A 14195-nucleotide genomic window follows, 5' to 3' on the forward strand; every position below is an offset into this window, starting at 1 on the left:
ATAACTGCATCCCAACAGCAGCACAGAGCGCTTGCTGAATCAGCTTCAATAACGACAAATGAAGCTATTCGATTGTAAGTACGGAATTCCATACTACCATGGCGTTACAGACAAAATATATTGTAAAACAGTTCTCAGCGAAAGTCAGTTGTCCGGTCGGTATTCGTGTGCTTCCTGGAAAGAATTTCAACAATAGGAAAACTACACGATGCTGAGAATTTAATCGCAGAATATATCTATCTATCCACGATGTCAACACGAGGAAACACCCTACATCCAGCTCCAAATAATAGAATTAATTGCGAAGAAATAAAGAAAACATCAATATTTATAACCAATTCCAGTGGCATCCGGGTAGCGCAGTGCTCGGTGAAAATTATGATTCAATCGATAAACTTAATTAAAAAGCGAACAGCAAAATGTACTTACGAAGAAAATGATATTGAATATATGAAGCACGTATTTCACAAAATTGATGCTGCAGCAGTCCGAGTCACGAGTTTTGTGCGGCGGCGCTTTCTTGCCGCCATGATGGTTGTTTGACTGGAAGTGGTGGTTGCTGGACGTCGGCATCACCGTCGGGGGTTGCGTTTTCTTCTTCTTAGCCATTCTCCTGCCTGTAGCTTCCTCTACCCTAACCGGAGGATCTTTACTTCCTGCACTAGAACTAGTAAGGCACAAAAAAAAATCCACACACTACAGGATCTTATTTATGGCATCAAATCACAACGCGGCACGACGAAACTTCGCTGCTGCTACTGCTGTTTTTTTCCTCACAGCGACAATAAATTTCAAAATTGAAACCCGCTTCTAAAGGGTTCTTTAACGTTCCTCTGCGGAAAGCCGTTCCCCTCGGAATGTGCCCGCAGGATTCAAGGTTTCTTTGTCTCACTCGGCGACAAACGCAGGTCAATTAGTTAACGAACGAAACCCTGTCCCATAACGCTCTCGGAACGATTGTGGGTCGTCACGGAAAACAATGACACTCAGCCTGCCATCATCGTCGTTTGCCCCTTTGGTTGGTTGGCCTGTTAGAGCGCTATTGATTGGACTCACGAAGCATCATTACCGGGACGCATGTCCGAGCATAATTCAATCGTTTACCGAAACCAGCCTGCAGCCGCGTCCTTCCTATCAGGTTCCCGCTGTCAGAATGGTTTTCTTTCTTCCGTATGTAGGTACTTCGTTTCGTCTCATTGACCAAGTGCTCACCCGGTTCGGTGCATGACCGGAGCAAATTCTTTCCTTACCGTAGGCGGTGCTCTAGGCATACCAGAAGGGAGCAAACTGCTGTTGTTCGGGCGGTTTCTGAAAGGAAGAAAGAAGTTTATTGTCTTTGGAACGTTTTGCTGGGGATGGGAGTGTGGGAGAATCCTTTATTAAGATTTTTGCCGTATACAGGAAGTTATTTCTGCCAACATATTGTTAGGGTTTTGTTTATTCGAAAACAAAGGTACGATCGACACGAAGGTTTCAGAGCTCGAATGAGTCTGAATATATGGGATGTTTATTTGGTAATTTCACAATCAAATAAATAGAGTGAATAGACTAAACAGAACTAAATACACATTCACAAAAATATGAATTTAATCTTTGACGTATTTCCAGATTTTACACAATTTAACAACCCGTCGTAAGTCACGAAATGACAAGTTGTAACTATGTTTTATTTAATTTTACATGAAATATTCTAGGCAAATTACACTTTTCAACATTTAAAGCAAATGGCGCTGTGAAGTAAACTTGCGTGATGTACGAAATTCAACGTCATGTAATATTAAAATCAAATGTAAAATTATGTGATTTTTGATGCCAGGGTCGAACATTTACACAATAATAAAGATATTTATCGATTTAATAGAATTATTAAAATAAAGAGATTAGAAAAAGGAAATAAGATAAATCAAATAGAATGAAGAGAATAAACAAAAAAACAATATAAACGAAATAAACAGAATAAACTGAATAAAGACAGTGAACTGATAATATCGTGTTCGCAGAATAAATGAAATAAAGTTAATAAATAGAATAAACAAGAAGCGTGCATAGCGTAGTTAGTAAGTCAGTTGTCTTGTACATATTTTACCTAGGTCCGATAACCAATACCCGTACATAGAGACAGGGATTTTTGTATAAAAAGAATAATAAAATACAACAGAAAAAAAATATAAGGAAAAAGCAAAAAACAGGAAAATGAGAAATGATAAGAGGGAAGGCGAAAAGAATAAAGGGAAAAGGTGAGAGATTATATAAGTCAAAAGATGAGAGAAAATGAACAGAATAAACAGAATAATAAAAATGAATAGCACAACTAGAGTTAACAGAATAAACAGAAAAACTAAAAAAATAAACAGAATAGACAAAAGAACCAAATTAAATAGATTAATTGGAATTAAAAGAATAAATGGGCTGAATGGAATAAATTGAACAAACAGAGCATACAGCATAAAAGAAATAAACAGCATAAAGAGTATATTCTGAATACAGAAAATCAAGGTACTCAAAAGTATAAACAAAGGGTGGACAGAGAGTCGATTGTCTTATATGCAGCTCATCTGAAATCGAAAAAAAATCAGACTAGTATAATAAAACGGAGTTGGCAAAACAAAAAAAGAGGAAAATGAGAGAAATGACAAGAGCGAAGTGAGAACAGAAAAGAGAAGAAAGAGGTAAGCAATGAAAGTATAAAAGGAAAAAGAGAAGAAAATGTATCAGAGGGAAAGGAGAGAAAAGGTAAGACAGAGGAGAGATGATAAGAAGGAAAGGAGAAGATGAAAAGGAGAGCTAGCAAGAGAAATTAAAGTAGAGAGAATGGTAAAAAGAAACAGTAGAAAAAAAGAATGGAAAATTGAAATAAAGGATTAGCAAAATACTAATGTCAGAGTCAGAGAAAAGACGTGAGTGAAATGCGATGAGACAGAAAAGAGAGATGTAAGAAAAGTAATTTGTAAGAGAAGAGAGTTTAACTAGAAGCGAATCATAGGAGAAAAGAGTTGTAGGAGAAGAGATGTGCAGAAGAAAAGGGGCGCGGAGAAGAGGGATGCAGGAAAAAAGAGTTGTAGGAGAAGGGAATTGTAGTAGAAGAGCGATGAACCAGAAGAAAGTTGTAAGAGAAGAGAGTTGTAAGAAAAGAGAGTAGTATGCGAAAAGAGTTGTACGGGAAGAGAGTTGTGAGAGGAGAGATTTTGAGCGGAGAGAGTTGTAAGAGAAGCGAGTTGTAAGAGAAAAGAATTGTAAGAGAAGAGAGTTGTAAGAGAAGAGAGTTGTAAGATAAAAGAGTTGTGAGAGAAGAGAGTTATAAGAGAAGTGAGTTGCAAGCGAAGCGAGTTGCAAGAGAAGAAAATGGTGAGAGAAGATAATTGTAATAGAAGAGAGTTGTAAGCAAAGATAGTTGTGAGAGGAGAGAGTGGTAAGAGAAGAGAGTTGCGAGAAAAGAGAATTGTAAGAGAAGAGAGATGTAAGAGAAGAGAATCGTAAGAGAAAAGAATTGTAGGAGAAAAGAGTTATAAGCGAAAAGAGTTGTAAGAGAAGTTTGTTGTGAGAGGAGAGAGTTGTAAGAGGAGACAGTTGCGAGACGAGAGAATTGTGAGAGAAGAGAGTTGTAAAAGCAGAGAGTTGTAAAAGAAGCGAGAAAAGAGAAAAGAGGAGAGGAGAAGAGGAGAAGAGGAGAAGAGGAGAAGAGGAGAAGAGGAGAAGAGGAGAAGAGGAGAAGAGGAGAAGAGGAGAAGAGGAGAAGAGGAGAAGAGGAGAAGAGGAGAAGAGGAGAAGAGGAGAAGAGGAGAAGAGGAGAAGAGGAGAAGAGGAGAAGAGGAGAAGAGGAGAAGAGGAGAAGAGGAGAAGAGGAGAAGAGGAGAAGAGGAGAAGAGGAGAAGAGGAGAAGAGGAGAAGAGGAGAAGAGGAGAAGAGGAGAAGAGTGGAAGTTAAAAGGGAAAAGGTAGAAGGTAAAAGGTAGAAGGTAGAAGGTAAAAGGTAGAAGGTAAAAGGTATAAGGTAAAAGGTAAAAGGTAAAAGGTAAAAGGTAAAAGGTAAAAGGTAAAAGGTATAAGGTAAAAGGTAAAAGCTAAAAGGTAAAAGGTAAAAGGTAAAAGGTAAAAGGTAAAAGGTAAAAGGTAAAAGGTAAAAGGTAAAAGGTAAAAGGTAAAAGGTAAAAGGTAAAAGGTAAAAGGTAAAAGGTAAAAGGTAAAAGGTAAAAGGTAAAAGGTAAAAGGTAAAAGGTAAAAGGTAAAAGGTAAAAGGTAAAAGGTAAAAGGTAAAAGGTAAAAGGTAAAAGGTAAAAGGTAAAAGGTAAAAGGTAAAAGGTAAAAGGTAAAAGGTAAAAGGTAAAAGGTAAAAGGTAAAAGGTAAAAGGTAAAAGGTAAAAGGTAAAAGGTAAAAGGTAAAAGGTAAAAGGTAAAAGGTAAAAGGTAAAAGGTAAAAGGTAAAAGGTAAAAGGTAAAAGGTAAAAGGTAAAAGGTAAAAGGTAAAAGGTAAAAGGTAAAAGGTAAAAGGTAAAAGGTAAAAGGTAAAAGGTAAAAGGTAAAAGGTAAAAGGTAAAAGGTAAAAGGTAAAAGGTAAAAGGTAAAAGGTAAAAGGTAAAAGGTAAAAGGTAAAAGGTAAAAGGTAAAAGGTAAAAGGTAAAAGGTAAAAGGTAAAAGGTAAAAGGTAAAAGGTAAAAGGTAAAAGGTAAAAGGTAAAAGGTAAAAGGTAAAAGGTAAAAGGTAAAAGGTAAAAGGTAAAAGGTAAAAGGTAAAGGTAAAAGGTAAAAGGTAAAAGGTAAAAGGTAAAAGGTAAAAGGTAAAAGGTAAAAGGTAAAAGGTAAAAGGTAAAAGGTAAAAGGTAAAAGGTAAAAGGTAAAAGGTAAAAGGTAAAAGGTAAAAGGTAAAAGGTAAAAGGTAAAAGGTAAAAGGTAAAAGGTAAAAGGTAAAAGGTAAAAGGTAAAAGGTAAAAGGTAAAAGGTAAAAGGTAAAAGGTAAAAGGTAAAAGGTAAAAGGTAAAAGGTAAAAGGTAAAAGGTAAAAGGTAAAAGGTAAAAGGTAAAAGGTAAAAGGTAAAAGGTAAAAGGTAAAAGGTAAAAGGTAAAAGGTAAAAGGTAAAAGGTAAAAGGTAAAAGGTAAAAGGTAAAAGGTAAAAGGTAAAAGGTAAAAGGTAAAAGGTAAAAGGTAAAAGGTAAAAGGTAAAAGGTAAAGGTAAAAGGTAAAAGGTAAAAGGTAAAAGGTAAAAGGTAAAAGGTAAAAGGTAAAAGGTAAAAGGTAAAAGGTAAAAGGTAAAAGGTAAAAGGTAAAAGGTAAAAGGTAAAAGGTAAAAGGTAAAAGGTAAAAGGTAAAAGGTAAAAGGTAAAAGGTAAAAGGTAAAAGGTAAAAGGTAAAAGGTAAAAGGTAAAAGGTAAAAGGTAAAAGGTAAAAGGTAAAAGGTAAAAGGTAAAAGGTAAAGGTAAAAGGTAAAAGGTAAAAGGTAAAAGGTAAAAGGTAAAAGGTAAAAGGTAAAAGGTAAAAGGTAAAAGGTAAAAGGTAAAAGGTAAAAGGTAAAAGGTAAAAGGTAAAAGGTAAAAGGTAAAAGGTAAAAGGTAAAAGGTAAAAGGTAAAAGGTAAAAGGTAAAAGGTAAAAGGTAAAAGGTAAAAGGTAAAAGGTAAAAGGTAAAAGGTAAAAGGTAAAAGGTAAAAGGTAAAAGGTAAAAGGTAAAAGGTAAAAGGTAAAAGGTAAAAGGTAAAAGGTAAAAGGTAAAAGGTAAAAGGTAAAAGGTAAAAGGTAAAAGGTAAAAGGTAAAAGGTAAAAGGTAAAAGGTAAAAGGTAAAAGGTAAAAGGTAAAAGGTAAAAGGTAAAAGGTAAAAGGTAAAAGGTAAAAGGTAAAAGGTAAAAGGTAAAAGGTAAAAGGTAAAAGGTAAAAGGTAAAAGGTAAAAGGTAAAAGGTAAAAGGTAAAAGGTAAAAGGTAAAAGGTAAAAGGTAAAAGGTAAAAGGTAAAAGGTAAAAGGTAAAAGGTAAAAGGTAAAAGGTAAAAGGTAAAAGGTAAAAGGTAAAAGGTAAAAGGTAAAAGGTAAAAGGTAAAAGGTAAAAGGTAAAAGGTAAAAGGTAAAAGGTAAAAGGTAAAAGGTAAAAGGTAAAAGGTAAAAGGTAAAAGGTAAAAGGTAAAAGGTAAAAGGTAAAAGGTAAAAGGTAAAAGGTAAAAGGTAAAAGGTAAAAGGTAAAAGGTAAAAGGTAAAAGGTAAAAGGTAAAAGGTAAAAGGTAAAAGGTAAAAGGTAAAAGGTAAAAGGTAAAAGGTAAAAGGTAAAAGGTAAAAGGTAAAAGGTAAAAGGTAAAAGGTAAAAGGTAAAAGGTAAAAGGTAAAAGGTAAAAGGTAAAAGGTAAAAGGTAAAAGGTAAAAGGTAAAAGGTAAAAGGTAAAAGGTAAAAGGTAAAAGGTAAAAGGTAAAAGGTAAAAGGTAAAAGGTAAAAGGTAAAAGGTAAAAGGTAAAAGGTAAAAGGTAAAAGGTAAAAGGTAAAAGGTAAAAGGTAAAAGGTAAAAGGTAAAAGGTAAAAGGTAAAAGGTAAAAGGTAAAAGGTAAAGGTAAAAGGTAAAAGGTAAAAGGTAAAAGGTAAAAGGTAAAAGGTAAAAGGTAAAAGGTAAAAGGTAAAAGGTAAAAGGTAAAAGGTAAAAGGTAAAAGGTAAAAGGTAAAAGGTAAAAGGTAAAAGGTAAAAGGTAAAAGGTAAAAGGTAAAAGGTAAAAGGTAAAAGGTAAAAGGTAAAAGGTAAAAGGTAAAAGGTAAAAGGTAAAAGGTAAAAGGTAAAAGGTAAAAGGTAAAAGGTAAAAGGTAAAAGGTAAAAGGTAAAAGGTAAAAGGTAAAAGGTAAAAGGTAAAAGGTAAAAGGTAAAAGGTAAAAGGTAAAAGGTAAAAGGTAAAAGGTAAAAGGTAAAAGGTAAAAGGTAAAAGGTAAAAGGTAAAAGGTAAAGGTAAAAGGTAAAAGGTAAAAGGTAAAAGGTAAAAGGTAAAAGGTAAAAGGTAAAAGGTAAAAGGTAAAAGGTAAAAGGTAAAAGGTAAAAGGTAAAAGGTAAAAGGTAAAAGGTAAAAGGTAAAAGGTAAAAGGTAAAAGGTAAAAGGTAAAAGGTAAAAGGTAAAAGGTAAAAGGTAAAAGGTAAAAGGTAAAAGGTAAAAGGTAAAAGGTAAAAGGTAAAAGGTAAAAGGTAAAAGGTAAAAGGTAAAAGGTAAAAGGTAAAAGGTAAAAGGTAAAAGGTAAAAGGTAAAAGGTAAAAGGTAAAAGGTAAAAGGTAAAAGGTAAAAGGTAAAAGGTAAAAGGTAAAAGGTAAAAGGTAAAAGGTAAAAGGTAAAAGGTAAAAGGTAAAAGGTAAAAGGTAAAAGGTAAAAGGTAAAAGGTAAAAGGTAAAAGGTAAAAGGTAAAAGGTAAAAGGTAAAAGGTAAAAGGTAAAAGGTAAAAGGTAAAAGGTAAAAGGTAAAAGGTAAAAGGTAAAAGGTAAAAGGTAAAAGGTAAAAGGTAAAAGGTAAAAGGTAAAAGGTAAAAGGTAAAAGGTAAAAGGTAAAAGGTAAAAGGTAAAAGGTAAAAGGTAAAAGGTAAAAGGTAAAAGGTAAAAGGTAAAAGGTAAAAGGTAAAAGGTAAAAGGTAAAAGGTAAAAGGTAAAAGGTAAAAGGTAAAAGGTAAAAGGTAAAAGGTAAAAGGTAAAAGGTAAAAGGTAAAAGGTAAAAGGTAAAAGGTAAAAGGTAAAAGGTAAAAGGTAAAAGGTAAAAGGTAAAAGGTAAAAGGTAAAAGGTAAAAGGTAAAAGGTAAAAGGTAAAAGGTAAAGGTAAAAGGTAAAAGGTAAAAGGTAAAAGGTAAAAGGTAAAAGGTAAAAGGTAAAAGGTAAAAGGTAAAAGGTAAAAGGTAAAAGGTAAAAGGTAAAAGGTAAAAGGTAAAAGGTAAAAGGTAAAAGGTAAAAGGTAAAAGGTAAAAGGTAAAAGGTAAAAGGTAAAAGGTAAAAGGTAAAAGGTAAAAGGTAAAAGGTAAAAGGTAAAAGGTAAAAGGTAAAAGGTAAAAGGTAAAAGGTAAAAGGTAAAAGGTAAAAGGTAAAAGGTAAAAGGTAAAAGGTAAAAGGTAAAAGGTAAAAGGTAAAAGGTAAAAGGTAAAAGGTAAAAGGTAAAAGGTAAAAGGTAAAAGGTAAAAGGTAAAAGGTAAAAGGTAAAAGGTAAAAGGTAAAAGGTAAAAGGTAAAAGGTAAAAGGTAAAAGGTAAAAGGTAAAAGGTAAAAGGTAAAAGGTAAAAGGTAAAAGGTAAAAGGTAAAAGGTAAAGGTAAAAGGTAAAAGGTAAAAGGTAAAAGGTAAAAGGTAAAAGGTAAAAGGTAAAAGGTAAAAGGTAAAAGGTAAAAGGTAAAAGGTAAAAGGTAAAGGTAAAAGGTAAAAGGTAAAAGGTAAAAGGTAAAAGGTAAAAGGTAAAAGGTAAAAGGTAAAAGGTAAAAGGTAAAGGTAAAAGGTAAAAGGTTAAAAGGTAAAAGGTAAAAGGTAAAAGGTAAAAGGTAAAAGGTAAAAGGTAAAAGGTAAAAGGTAAAAGGTAAAAGGTAAAAGGTAAAAGGTAAAAGGTAAAAGGTAAAAGGTAAAAGGTAAAAGGTAAAAGGTAAAAGGTAAAAGGTAAAGGTAAAAGGTAAAAGGTAAAAGGTAAAAGGTAAAAGGTAAAAGGTAAAAGGTAAAAGGTAAAGGTAAAAGGTAAAAGGTAAAAGGTAAAAGGTAAAGGTAAAAGGTAAAAGGTAAAAGGTAAAGGTAAAGGTAAAAGGTAAAAGGTAAAAGGTAAGGTAAAGGTAAAAGGTAAAAGGTAAAAGGTAAAAGGTAAAAGGTAAAAGGTAAAAGGTAAAGGTAAAAGGTAAAAGGTAAAAGGTAAAAGGTAAAAGGTAAAAGGTAAAAGGTAAAAGGTAAAAGGTAAAAGGTAAAAGGTAAAAGGTAAAAGGTAAAGGTAAAAGGTAAAAGGTAAAAGGTAAAAGGTAAAAGGTAAAAGGTAAAAGGTAAAAGGTAAAAGGTAAAAGGTAAAAGGTAAAAGGTAAAAGGTAAAAGGTAAAGTAAAGGTAAAAGGTAAAAGGTAAAAGGTAAAAGGTAAAAGGTAAAAGGTAAAAGGTAAAAGGTAAAAGGTATAAAAGGTAAAAGGTAAAAGGTAAAAGGTAAAAGGTAAAAGGTAAAAGGTAAAGGTAAAGGTAAAAGGTAAAAGGTAAAAGGTAAAAGGTAAAAGGTAAAGGTAAAAGGTAAAAGGTAAAAGGTAAAAGGTAAAGGTAAAAGGTAAAAGGTAAAAGGTAAAAGGTAAAGGTAAAAGGTAAAAGGTAAAAGGTAAAAGGTAAAAGGTAAAAGGTAAAAGGTAAAAGGTAAAAGGTAAAAGGTAAAAGGTAAAAGGTAAAAGGTAAAGGTAAAAGGTAAAAGGTAAAAGGTAAAAGGTAAAAGGTAAAAGGTAAAAGGTAAAGGTAAAAGGTAAAAGGTAAAGGTAAAGGTAAAAGGTAAAGGTAAAAGGTAAAAGGTAAAAGGTAAAAGGTAAAAGGTAAAAGGTAAAAGGTAAAAGGTAAAAGGTAAAAGGTTAAAAGGTAAGTAAAGGTAAAAGGTAAAAGGTAAAAGGTAAAAGGTAAAAGGTAAAAGGTAAAAGGTAAAAGGTAAAAGGTAAAAGGTAAAAGGTAAAAGGTAAAAGGTAAAGGTAAAAGGTAAAAGGTAAAAGGTAAAGGTAAAAGGTAAAAGGTAAAAGGTAAAAGGTAAAAGGTAAGGTAAAGGTAAAAGGTAAAAGGTAAAAGGTAAAAGGTAAAAGGTAAAAGGTAAAGGTAAAGGTAAAGGTAAAAGGTAAAGGTAAAAAGGTAAAAGGTAAAAGGTAAAAGGTAAAAGGTAAAAGGTAAAAGGTAAAGGTTAAAAGGTAAAAGGTAAAAGGTTTAAAGGTAAAAGGTAAAAGGTAAAGGTAAAAGGTAAAAGGTAAAAGGTAAAAGGTAAAAGGTAAAGGTAAAAGTAAAAGGTAAAAGGTAAAAGGTAAAAGGTAAAAGGTAAAAGGTAAAAGGTAAAGGTAAGGTAAAAGGTAAAAGGTAAAAGGTAAAAGGTAAAAGGTAAAAGGTAAAAGGTAAAAGGTAAAAGGTAAAAGGTAAAGGTAAAAGGTAAAAGGTAAAAGGTAAAAGGTAAGGTAAAAGGTAAAAGTAAAGGTAAAAGGTAAGTAAAAGGTAAAAGGTAAAAGGTAAAGGTAAAAGGTAAAAGGTAAAAGGTAAAAGGTAAAAGGTAAAGGTAAAAGGTAAAAGGTAAAGGTAAAGGTAAAAGGTAAAAGGTAAAAAGGTAAAGGTAAAAGGTAAAAGGTAAAAGGTAAAAGGTAAAAGGTAAAAGGTAAAAGGTAAAAGGTAAAAGGTAAAAGGTAAAGGTAAAAGGTAAAAGGTAAAGGTAAAGTAAGTAAAAGGTAAAAGGTAAAAGGTAAAAGGTAAAGGTAAAAGGTAAAAGGTAAAAGGTAAAAGGTAAAAGGTAAAAGGTAAAGTAAAGGTAAAGGTAAAGGTAAAAGGTAAAGGTAAAAGGTAAAAGGTAAAAGGTAAAAGGTAAAGGTAAAAGGTAAAAGGTAAAAGGTAAAAGGTAAAAGGTAAAGGTAAAAGGTAAAAGGTAAAAGGTAAAAGGTAAAGGTAAAAGGTAAAAGGTAAAAGGTAAAAGGTAAAAGGTAAAAGGTAAAGGTAAAAGGTAAAAAGGTAAAAGGTTAAAGGTAAAAGGTAAAAGGTAAGGTAAAAGGTAAAAGGTAAAAGGTAAAAGGTAAAAGGTAAAAGGTAAAGGTAAAAGGTAAAAAGGTAAAAGGTAAAAGGTAAAGGTAAAAGGTTAAAGGTAAAAGGTAAAAGGTAAAGGTAAAAGGTAAAAGGTAAAAGGTAAAGGTAAAAGGTAAAAGGTAAAAGGTAAAAGGTAAAAGGTAAAAGGTAAAAGGTAAAAGGTAAAGGTAAAAGGTAAAAGGTAAAAGGTAAAGGTAAAAGGTAAAGGTAAAAGGTAAAAGGTAAAAGGTAAAGGTAAAGGTAAAAGGTAAAAGGTAAAAGGTAAAAGGTAAAAGGTAAAAGGTAAAAGGTAAAAGGTAAAAGGTAAGGTAAAAGGTAAAAGGTAAAAGGTAAAGGTAAAAGGTAAAAGGTAAAAGGTAAAGGTAAAAGGTAAAAGGTAAAGGTAAAAGGTAAAGGTAAAAGGTAAAAGGTAAAAGGTAAAGGTAAAAGGTAAAAGGTAAAAGGTAAAAGGTAAAAGGTAAAAGGTAAAAGGTAAAGGTAAAGGTAAAGGTAAAAGGTAAAAGGTAAAGGTAAAAGGTAAAAGGTAAAAGGTAAAGGTAAAAGGTAAAAGGTAAAAGGTAAAAGGTAAAAGGTAAAAGGTAAAAGGTAAAAGGTAAAAGGTAAAAGGTAAAGGTAAAAGGTAAAAGGTAAAAGGTAAAGGTAAAAGGTAAAAGGTAAAAGGTAAAGGTAAAAGGTAAAGGTAAAAGGTAAAAGGTAAAGGTAAAGGTAAAGGTAAAGGTAAAAGGTAAAAGGTAAAAGGTAAAAGGTAAAAGGTAAAAGGTAAAAGGTAAAAGGTAAAAGGTAAAAGGTAAAGGTAAAAGGTAAAAGGTAAAGGTAAAGGTAAAGGTAAGGTAAAAGGTAAAAGGTAAAAGGTAAAAGGTTAAAAGGTAAAAGGTAAAAGGTAAAAGGTAAAAGGTAAAAGGTAAAGGTAAAAGGTAAAAGGTAAAAGGTAAAAGGTAAAAGGTAAAAGGTAAAAAGGTAAAAGGTAAAAGGTAAAGGTAAAAGGTAAAGGTTAAAAGGTAAAGGTAAAAGGTAAAAGGTAAAAGGTAAAAGGTAAAGGTAAAAGGTAAAAGGTAAAAGGTAAAAGGTAAAGGTAAAAGGTAAAAGGTAAAAAGGTAAAAGGTAAAGGTAAAGGTAAAAGGTAAAGGTAAAAGGTAAAAGGTAAAAGGTAAAAGGTAAAGGTAAAAGGTAAAAGGTAAAAGGTAAAAGGTAAAAGGTAAAAGGTAAAAGGTAAAAGGTAAAAGGTAAAAGGTAAAAGGTAAGAAGGTAAAAGGTAAAAGGTAAAAGGTAAAAGGTAAGTAAAAGGTAAAAGGTAAAAGGTAAAAGGTAAAAGGTTAAAGGTAAAAGGTAAAGGTAAAAGGGTAAAAGGTAAAAAGGTAAAAGGTAAAAGGTAAAAGGTAAAAGGTAAAAGGTAAAGGTAAAAGGTAAAAGGTAAAAGGTAAAAGGTAAAAGGTAAAAGGTAAAAGGTAAAGGTAAGGTAAAAGGTAAAAGGTAAGAAAAGGTAAAAGGTAAAAGGTTAAAGGTAAAGGTAAGTAAAAGGTAAAGGTAAAAGGTAAAAGGTAAAAGGTAAAAGGTAAAGGTAAAGGTAAAGGTAAAGGTAAAAGGTAAAGAGGTAAAGGTAAAAGGTAAAGGGTAAAGGTAAAGGTAAAGGTAAGGTAAAAGGTAAAAGGTAAAAGGTAAAGGTAAAGGTAAAAGGTAAAGGTAAAGGTAAAGGTAAAGGTAAAGGTAAGGTAAAAGGTAAAAGGTAAAGGTAAAAGGTAAAGGTAAAAGGTAAAGGTAAAGGGTAAAGGTAAGGTAAGGTAAAGGTAAAGGTAAAAGGTAAAGGGTAAAAGGTAAAGGTAAAAGGTAAAGGTAAAGGTAAAAGGTAAAAGGTTAAGGTAAAAGGTAAAGGTAAAGGTAAAAGGTAAAGGTAAGGTAAAGGTAAAGGTAAAGGTAAGGAAAGGTAAAGGGTAAAAGGTTAAAGGTAAAAGGTAAAAGGTAAAAGGTAAAGGTAAAGGTAAAGGTAAAAGGTAAAGGTAAAGGTAAAAGGGTAAAGGTAAGGTAAAAGGTAAAGGTAAAGGTAAAGGGTAAAAGGTAAAGGTAAAAGGTAAAAGGTAAAGGTAAAGGTAAAGGTAAAGGTAAAAGGTAAAGGGTAAAGGTAAAAGGTAAAGGAAAAGGTAAAGGTAAAGGTAAAAGGTAAAAGGTAAAGGGTAAAAGGTAAAGGTAAAAGGTAAAGGTAAAGGTAAAAGGTAAAAGGTAAAAGGTAAAGGTAAAAGGTAAAGGTAAAAGGTAAAGGTAAGGTAAAAGGTAAAAGGTAAAAGGTAAAAGGGTAAAAGGTAAAGGTAAAGGTAAAAGGTAAAGGGTAAAGGTAAAGGAAAGGTAAAGGGTAAGGTAAAAGGTAAAAGGTAAAGGTAAAAGGTAAAGGTAAAAGGTAAAAGGTAAAGGTAAAGGTAAAAGGTAAAAGGTAAAGGTAAAAGGTAAAGGTAAAAGGTAAAAGGTAAAGGTAAAAGGTAAAAGGGTAAAAGGTAAAAGGTAAAGGTAAAGGTAAAAGGTAAAAGGTAAAAGGGTAAAGGTAAAGGTAAAAGGTAAAGGTAAAAGGTAAGGTAAAAGGTAAAGGTAAGGTAAAAGGTAAAAGGTAAAGGTAAAGGTAAAAGGTAAAGGTAAAAGGTAAAAGGGTAAAAGGTAAAAGGTAAAAGGTAAAGGTAAAGGTAAAGGTAAAAGGGTAAAAGGGTAAAAGGTAAAAGGTAAAAGGTAAAAGGTAAAAGGTAAAAGGTAAAAGGTAAAAGGTAAAAGGTAAAAGGTAAAAGGTAAAAGGTAAGTAAGGTAAAAGGTAAAAGGTAAAAGGGTAAAAGGTAAAAGGTAAAGGTAAAAGGTAAAGGTAAAAGGTAAAAGGTAAAAGGTAAAAGGTAAAAGGTAAAAGGTAAAAGGTAAAGGTAAAGGTAAAAGGTAAAAGGTAAAAGGTAAAAGGTAAAAGGTAAAAGAAAGGTAAAGGTAAAAGGTAAAAGGTAAAGGTAAAGGTAAAAGGTAAAAAGGTAAAAGGTAAAAGGTAAAAGGTAAAAGGTAAAAGGTAAAAAGGTAAAAGGTAAAAGGTAAAAGGTAAAAGGTAAAGGTAAAAGGTAAAAGGTAAAAGGTAAAAGGTAAAAGGTTAAAGGTAAAAGGTAAAAGGTAAAAGGTAAAAGGTAAAAGGTAAAAGGTTAAAGGTAAAAGGTAAAAGGTAAAAGGTAAAAGGTAAAAGGTAAAAGGTAAAAGGTAAAAGGTAAAAGGTAAAAGGTAAAAGGTAAAAGGTAAAAGGTAAAAGGTAAAAGGTAAAAGGTAAAAGGTAAAAGGTAAAAGGTAAAGGTAAAAGGTAAAAGGTAAAAGGTAAAAGGTAAAAGGTAAAAGGTAAAAGGTAAAAGGTAAAAGGTAAAAGGTAAAAGGTAAAAGGTGAAAGGTAAACACTTTTTCACTTTATTAAACTATTTTGAATTCGAATTTTTGACAGTTGAGTGAAAAAATGAAAAAGAGTGAAGAAGTCGAAAAGTGAAAAGCAAAAATAATGAAAACAGTGCAA

The 14195-nt window shown here is 31.8% G+C and overlaps 1 protein-coding gene across 1 annotated transcript in view; it reads right to left on the minus strand.

Moving 5' to 3' along the window:
* Positions 1 to 14195, minus strand: part of LOC131690864 (CD151 antigen-like) — a 185851-nt gene that overhangs the window by 106105 nt on the left and 65551 nt on the right. Inside the window, exon 2 of the mRNA XM_058976937.1 lies at positions 430 to 1308. Coding sequence (XP_058832920.1) covers positions 430 to 609 — 180 coding nt within the window. The 5' untranslated portion in view covers positions 610 to 1308. The remainder of the gene's footprint in view (positions 1 to 429; positions 1309 to 14195) is intronic.

This window comes from Topomyia yanbarensis, chromosome 3, assembly GCF_030247195.1.
Source record: "Topomyia yanbarensis strain Yona2022 chromosome 3, ASM3024719v1, whole genome shotgun sequence".
Classification (NCBI taxonomy): domain Eukaryota; kingdom Metazoa; phylum Arthropoda; class Insecta; order Diptera; family Culicidae; genus Topomyia; species Topomyia yanbarensis.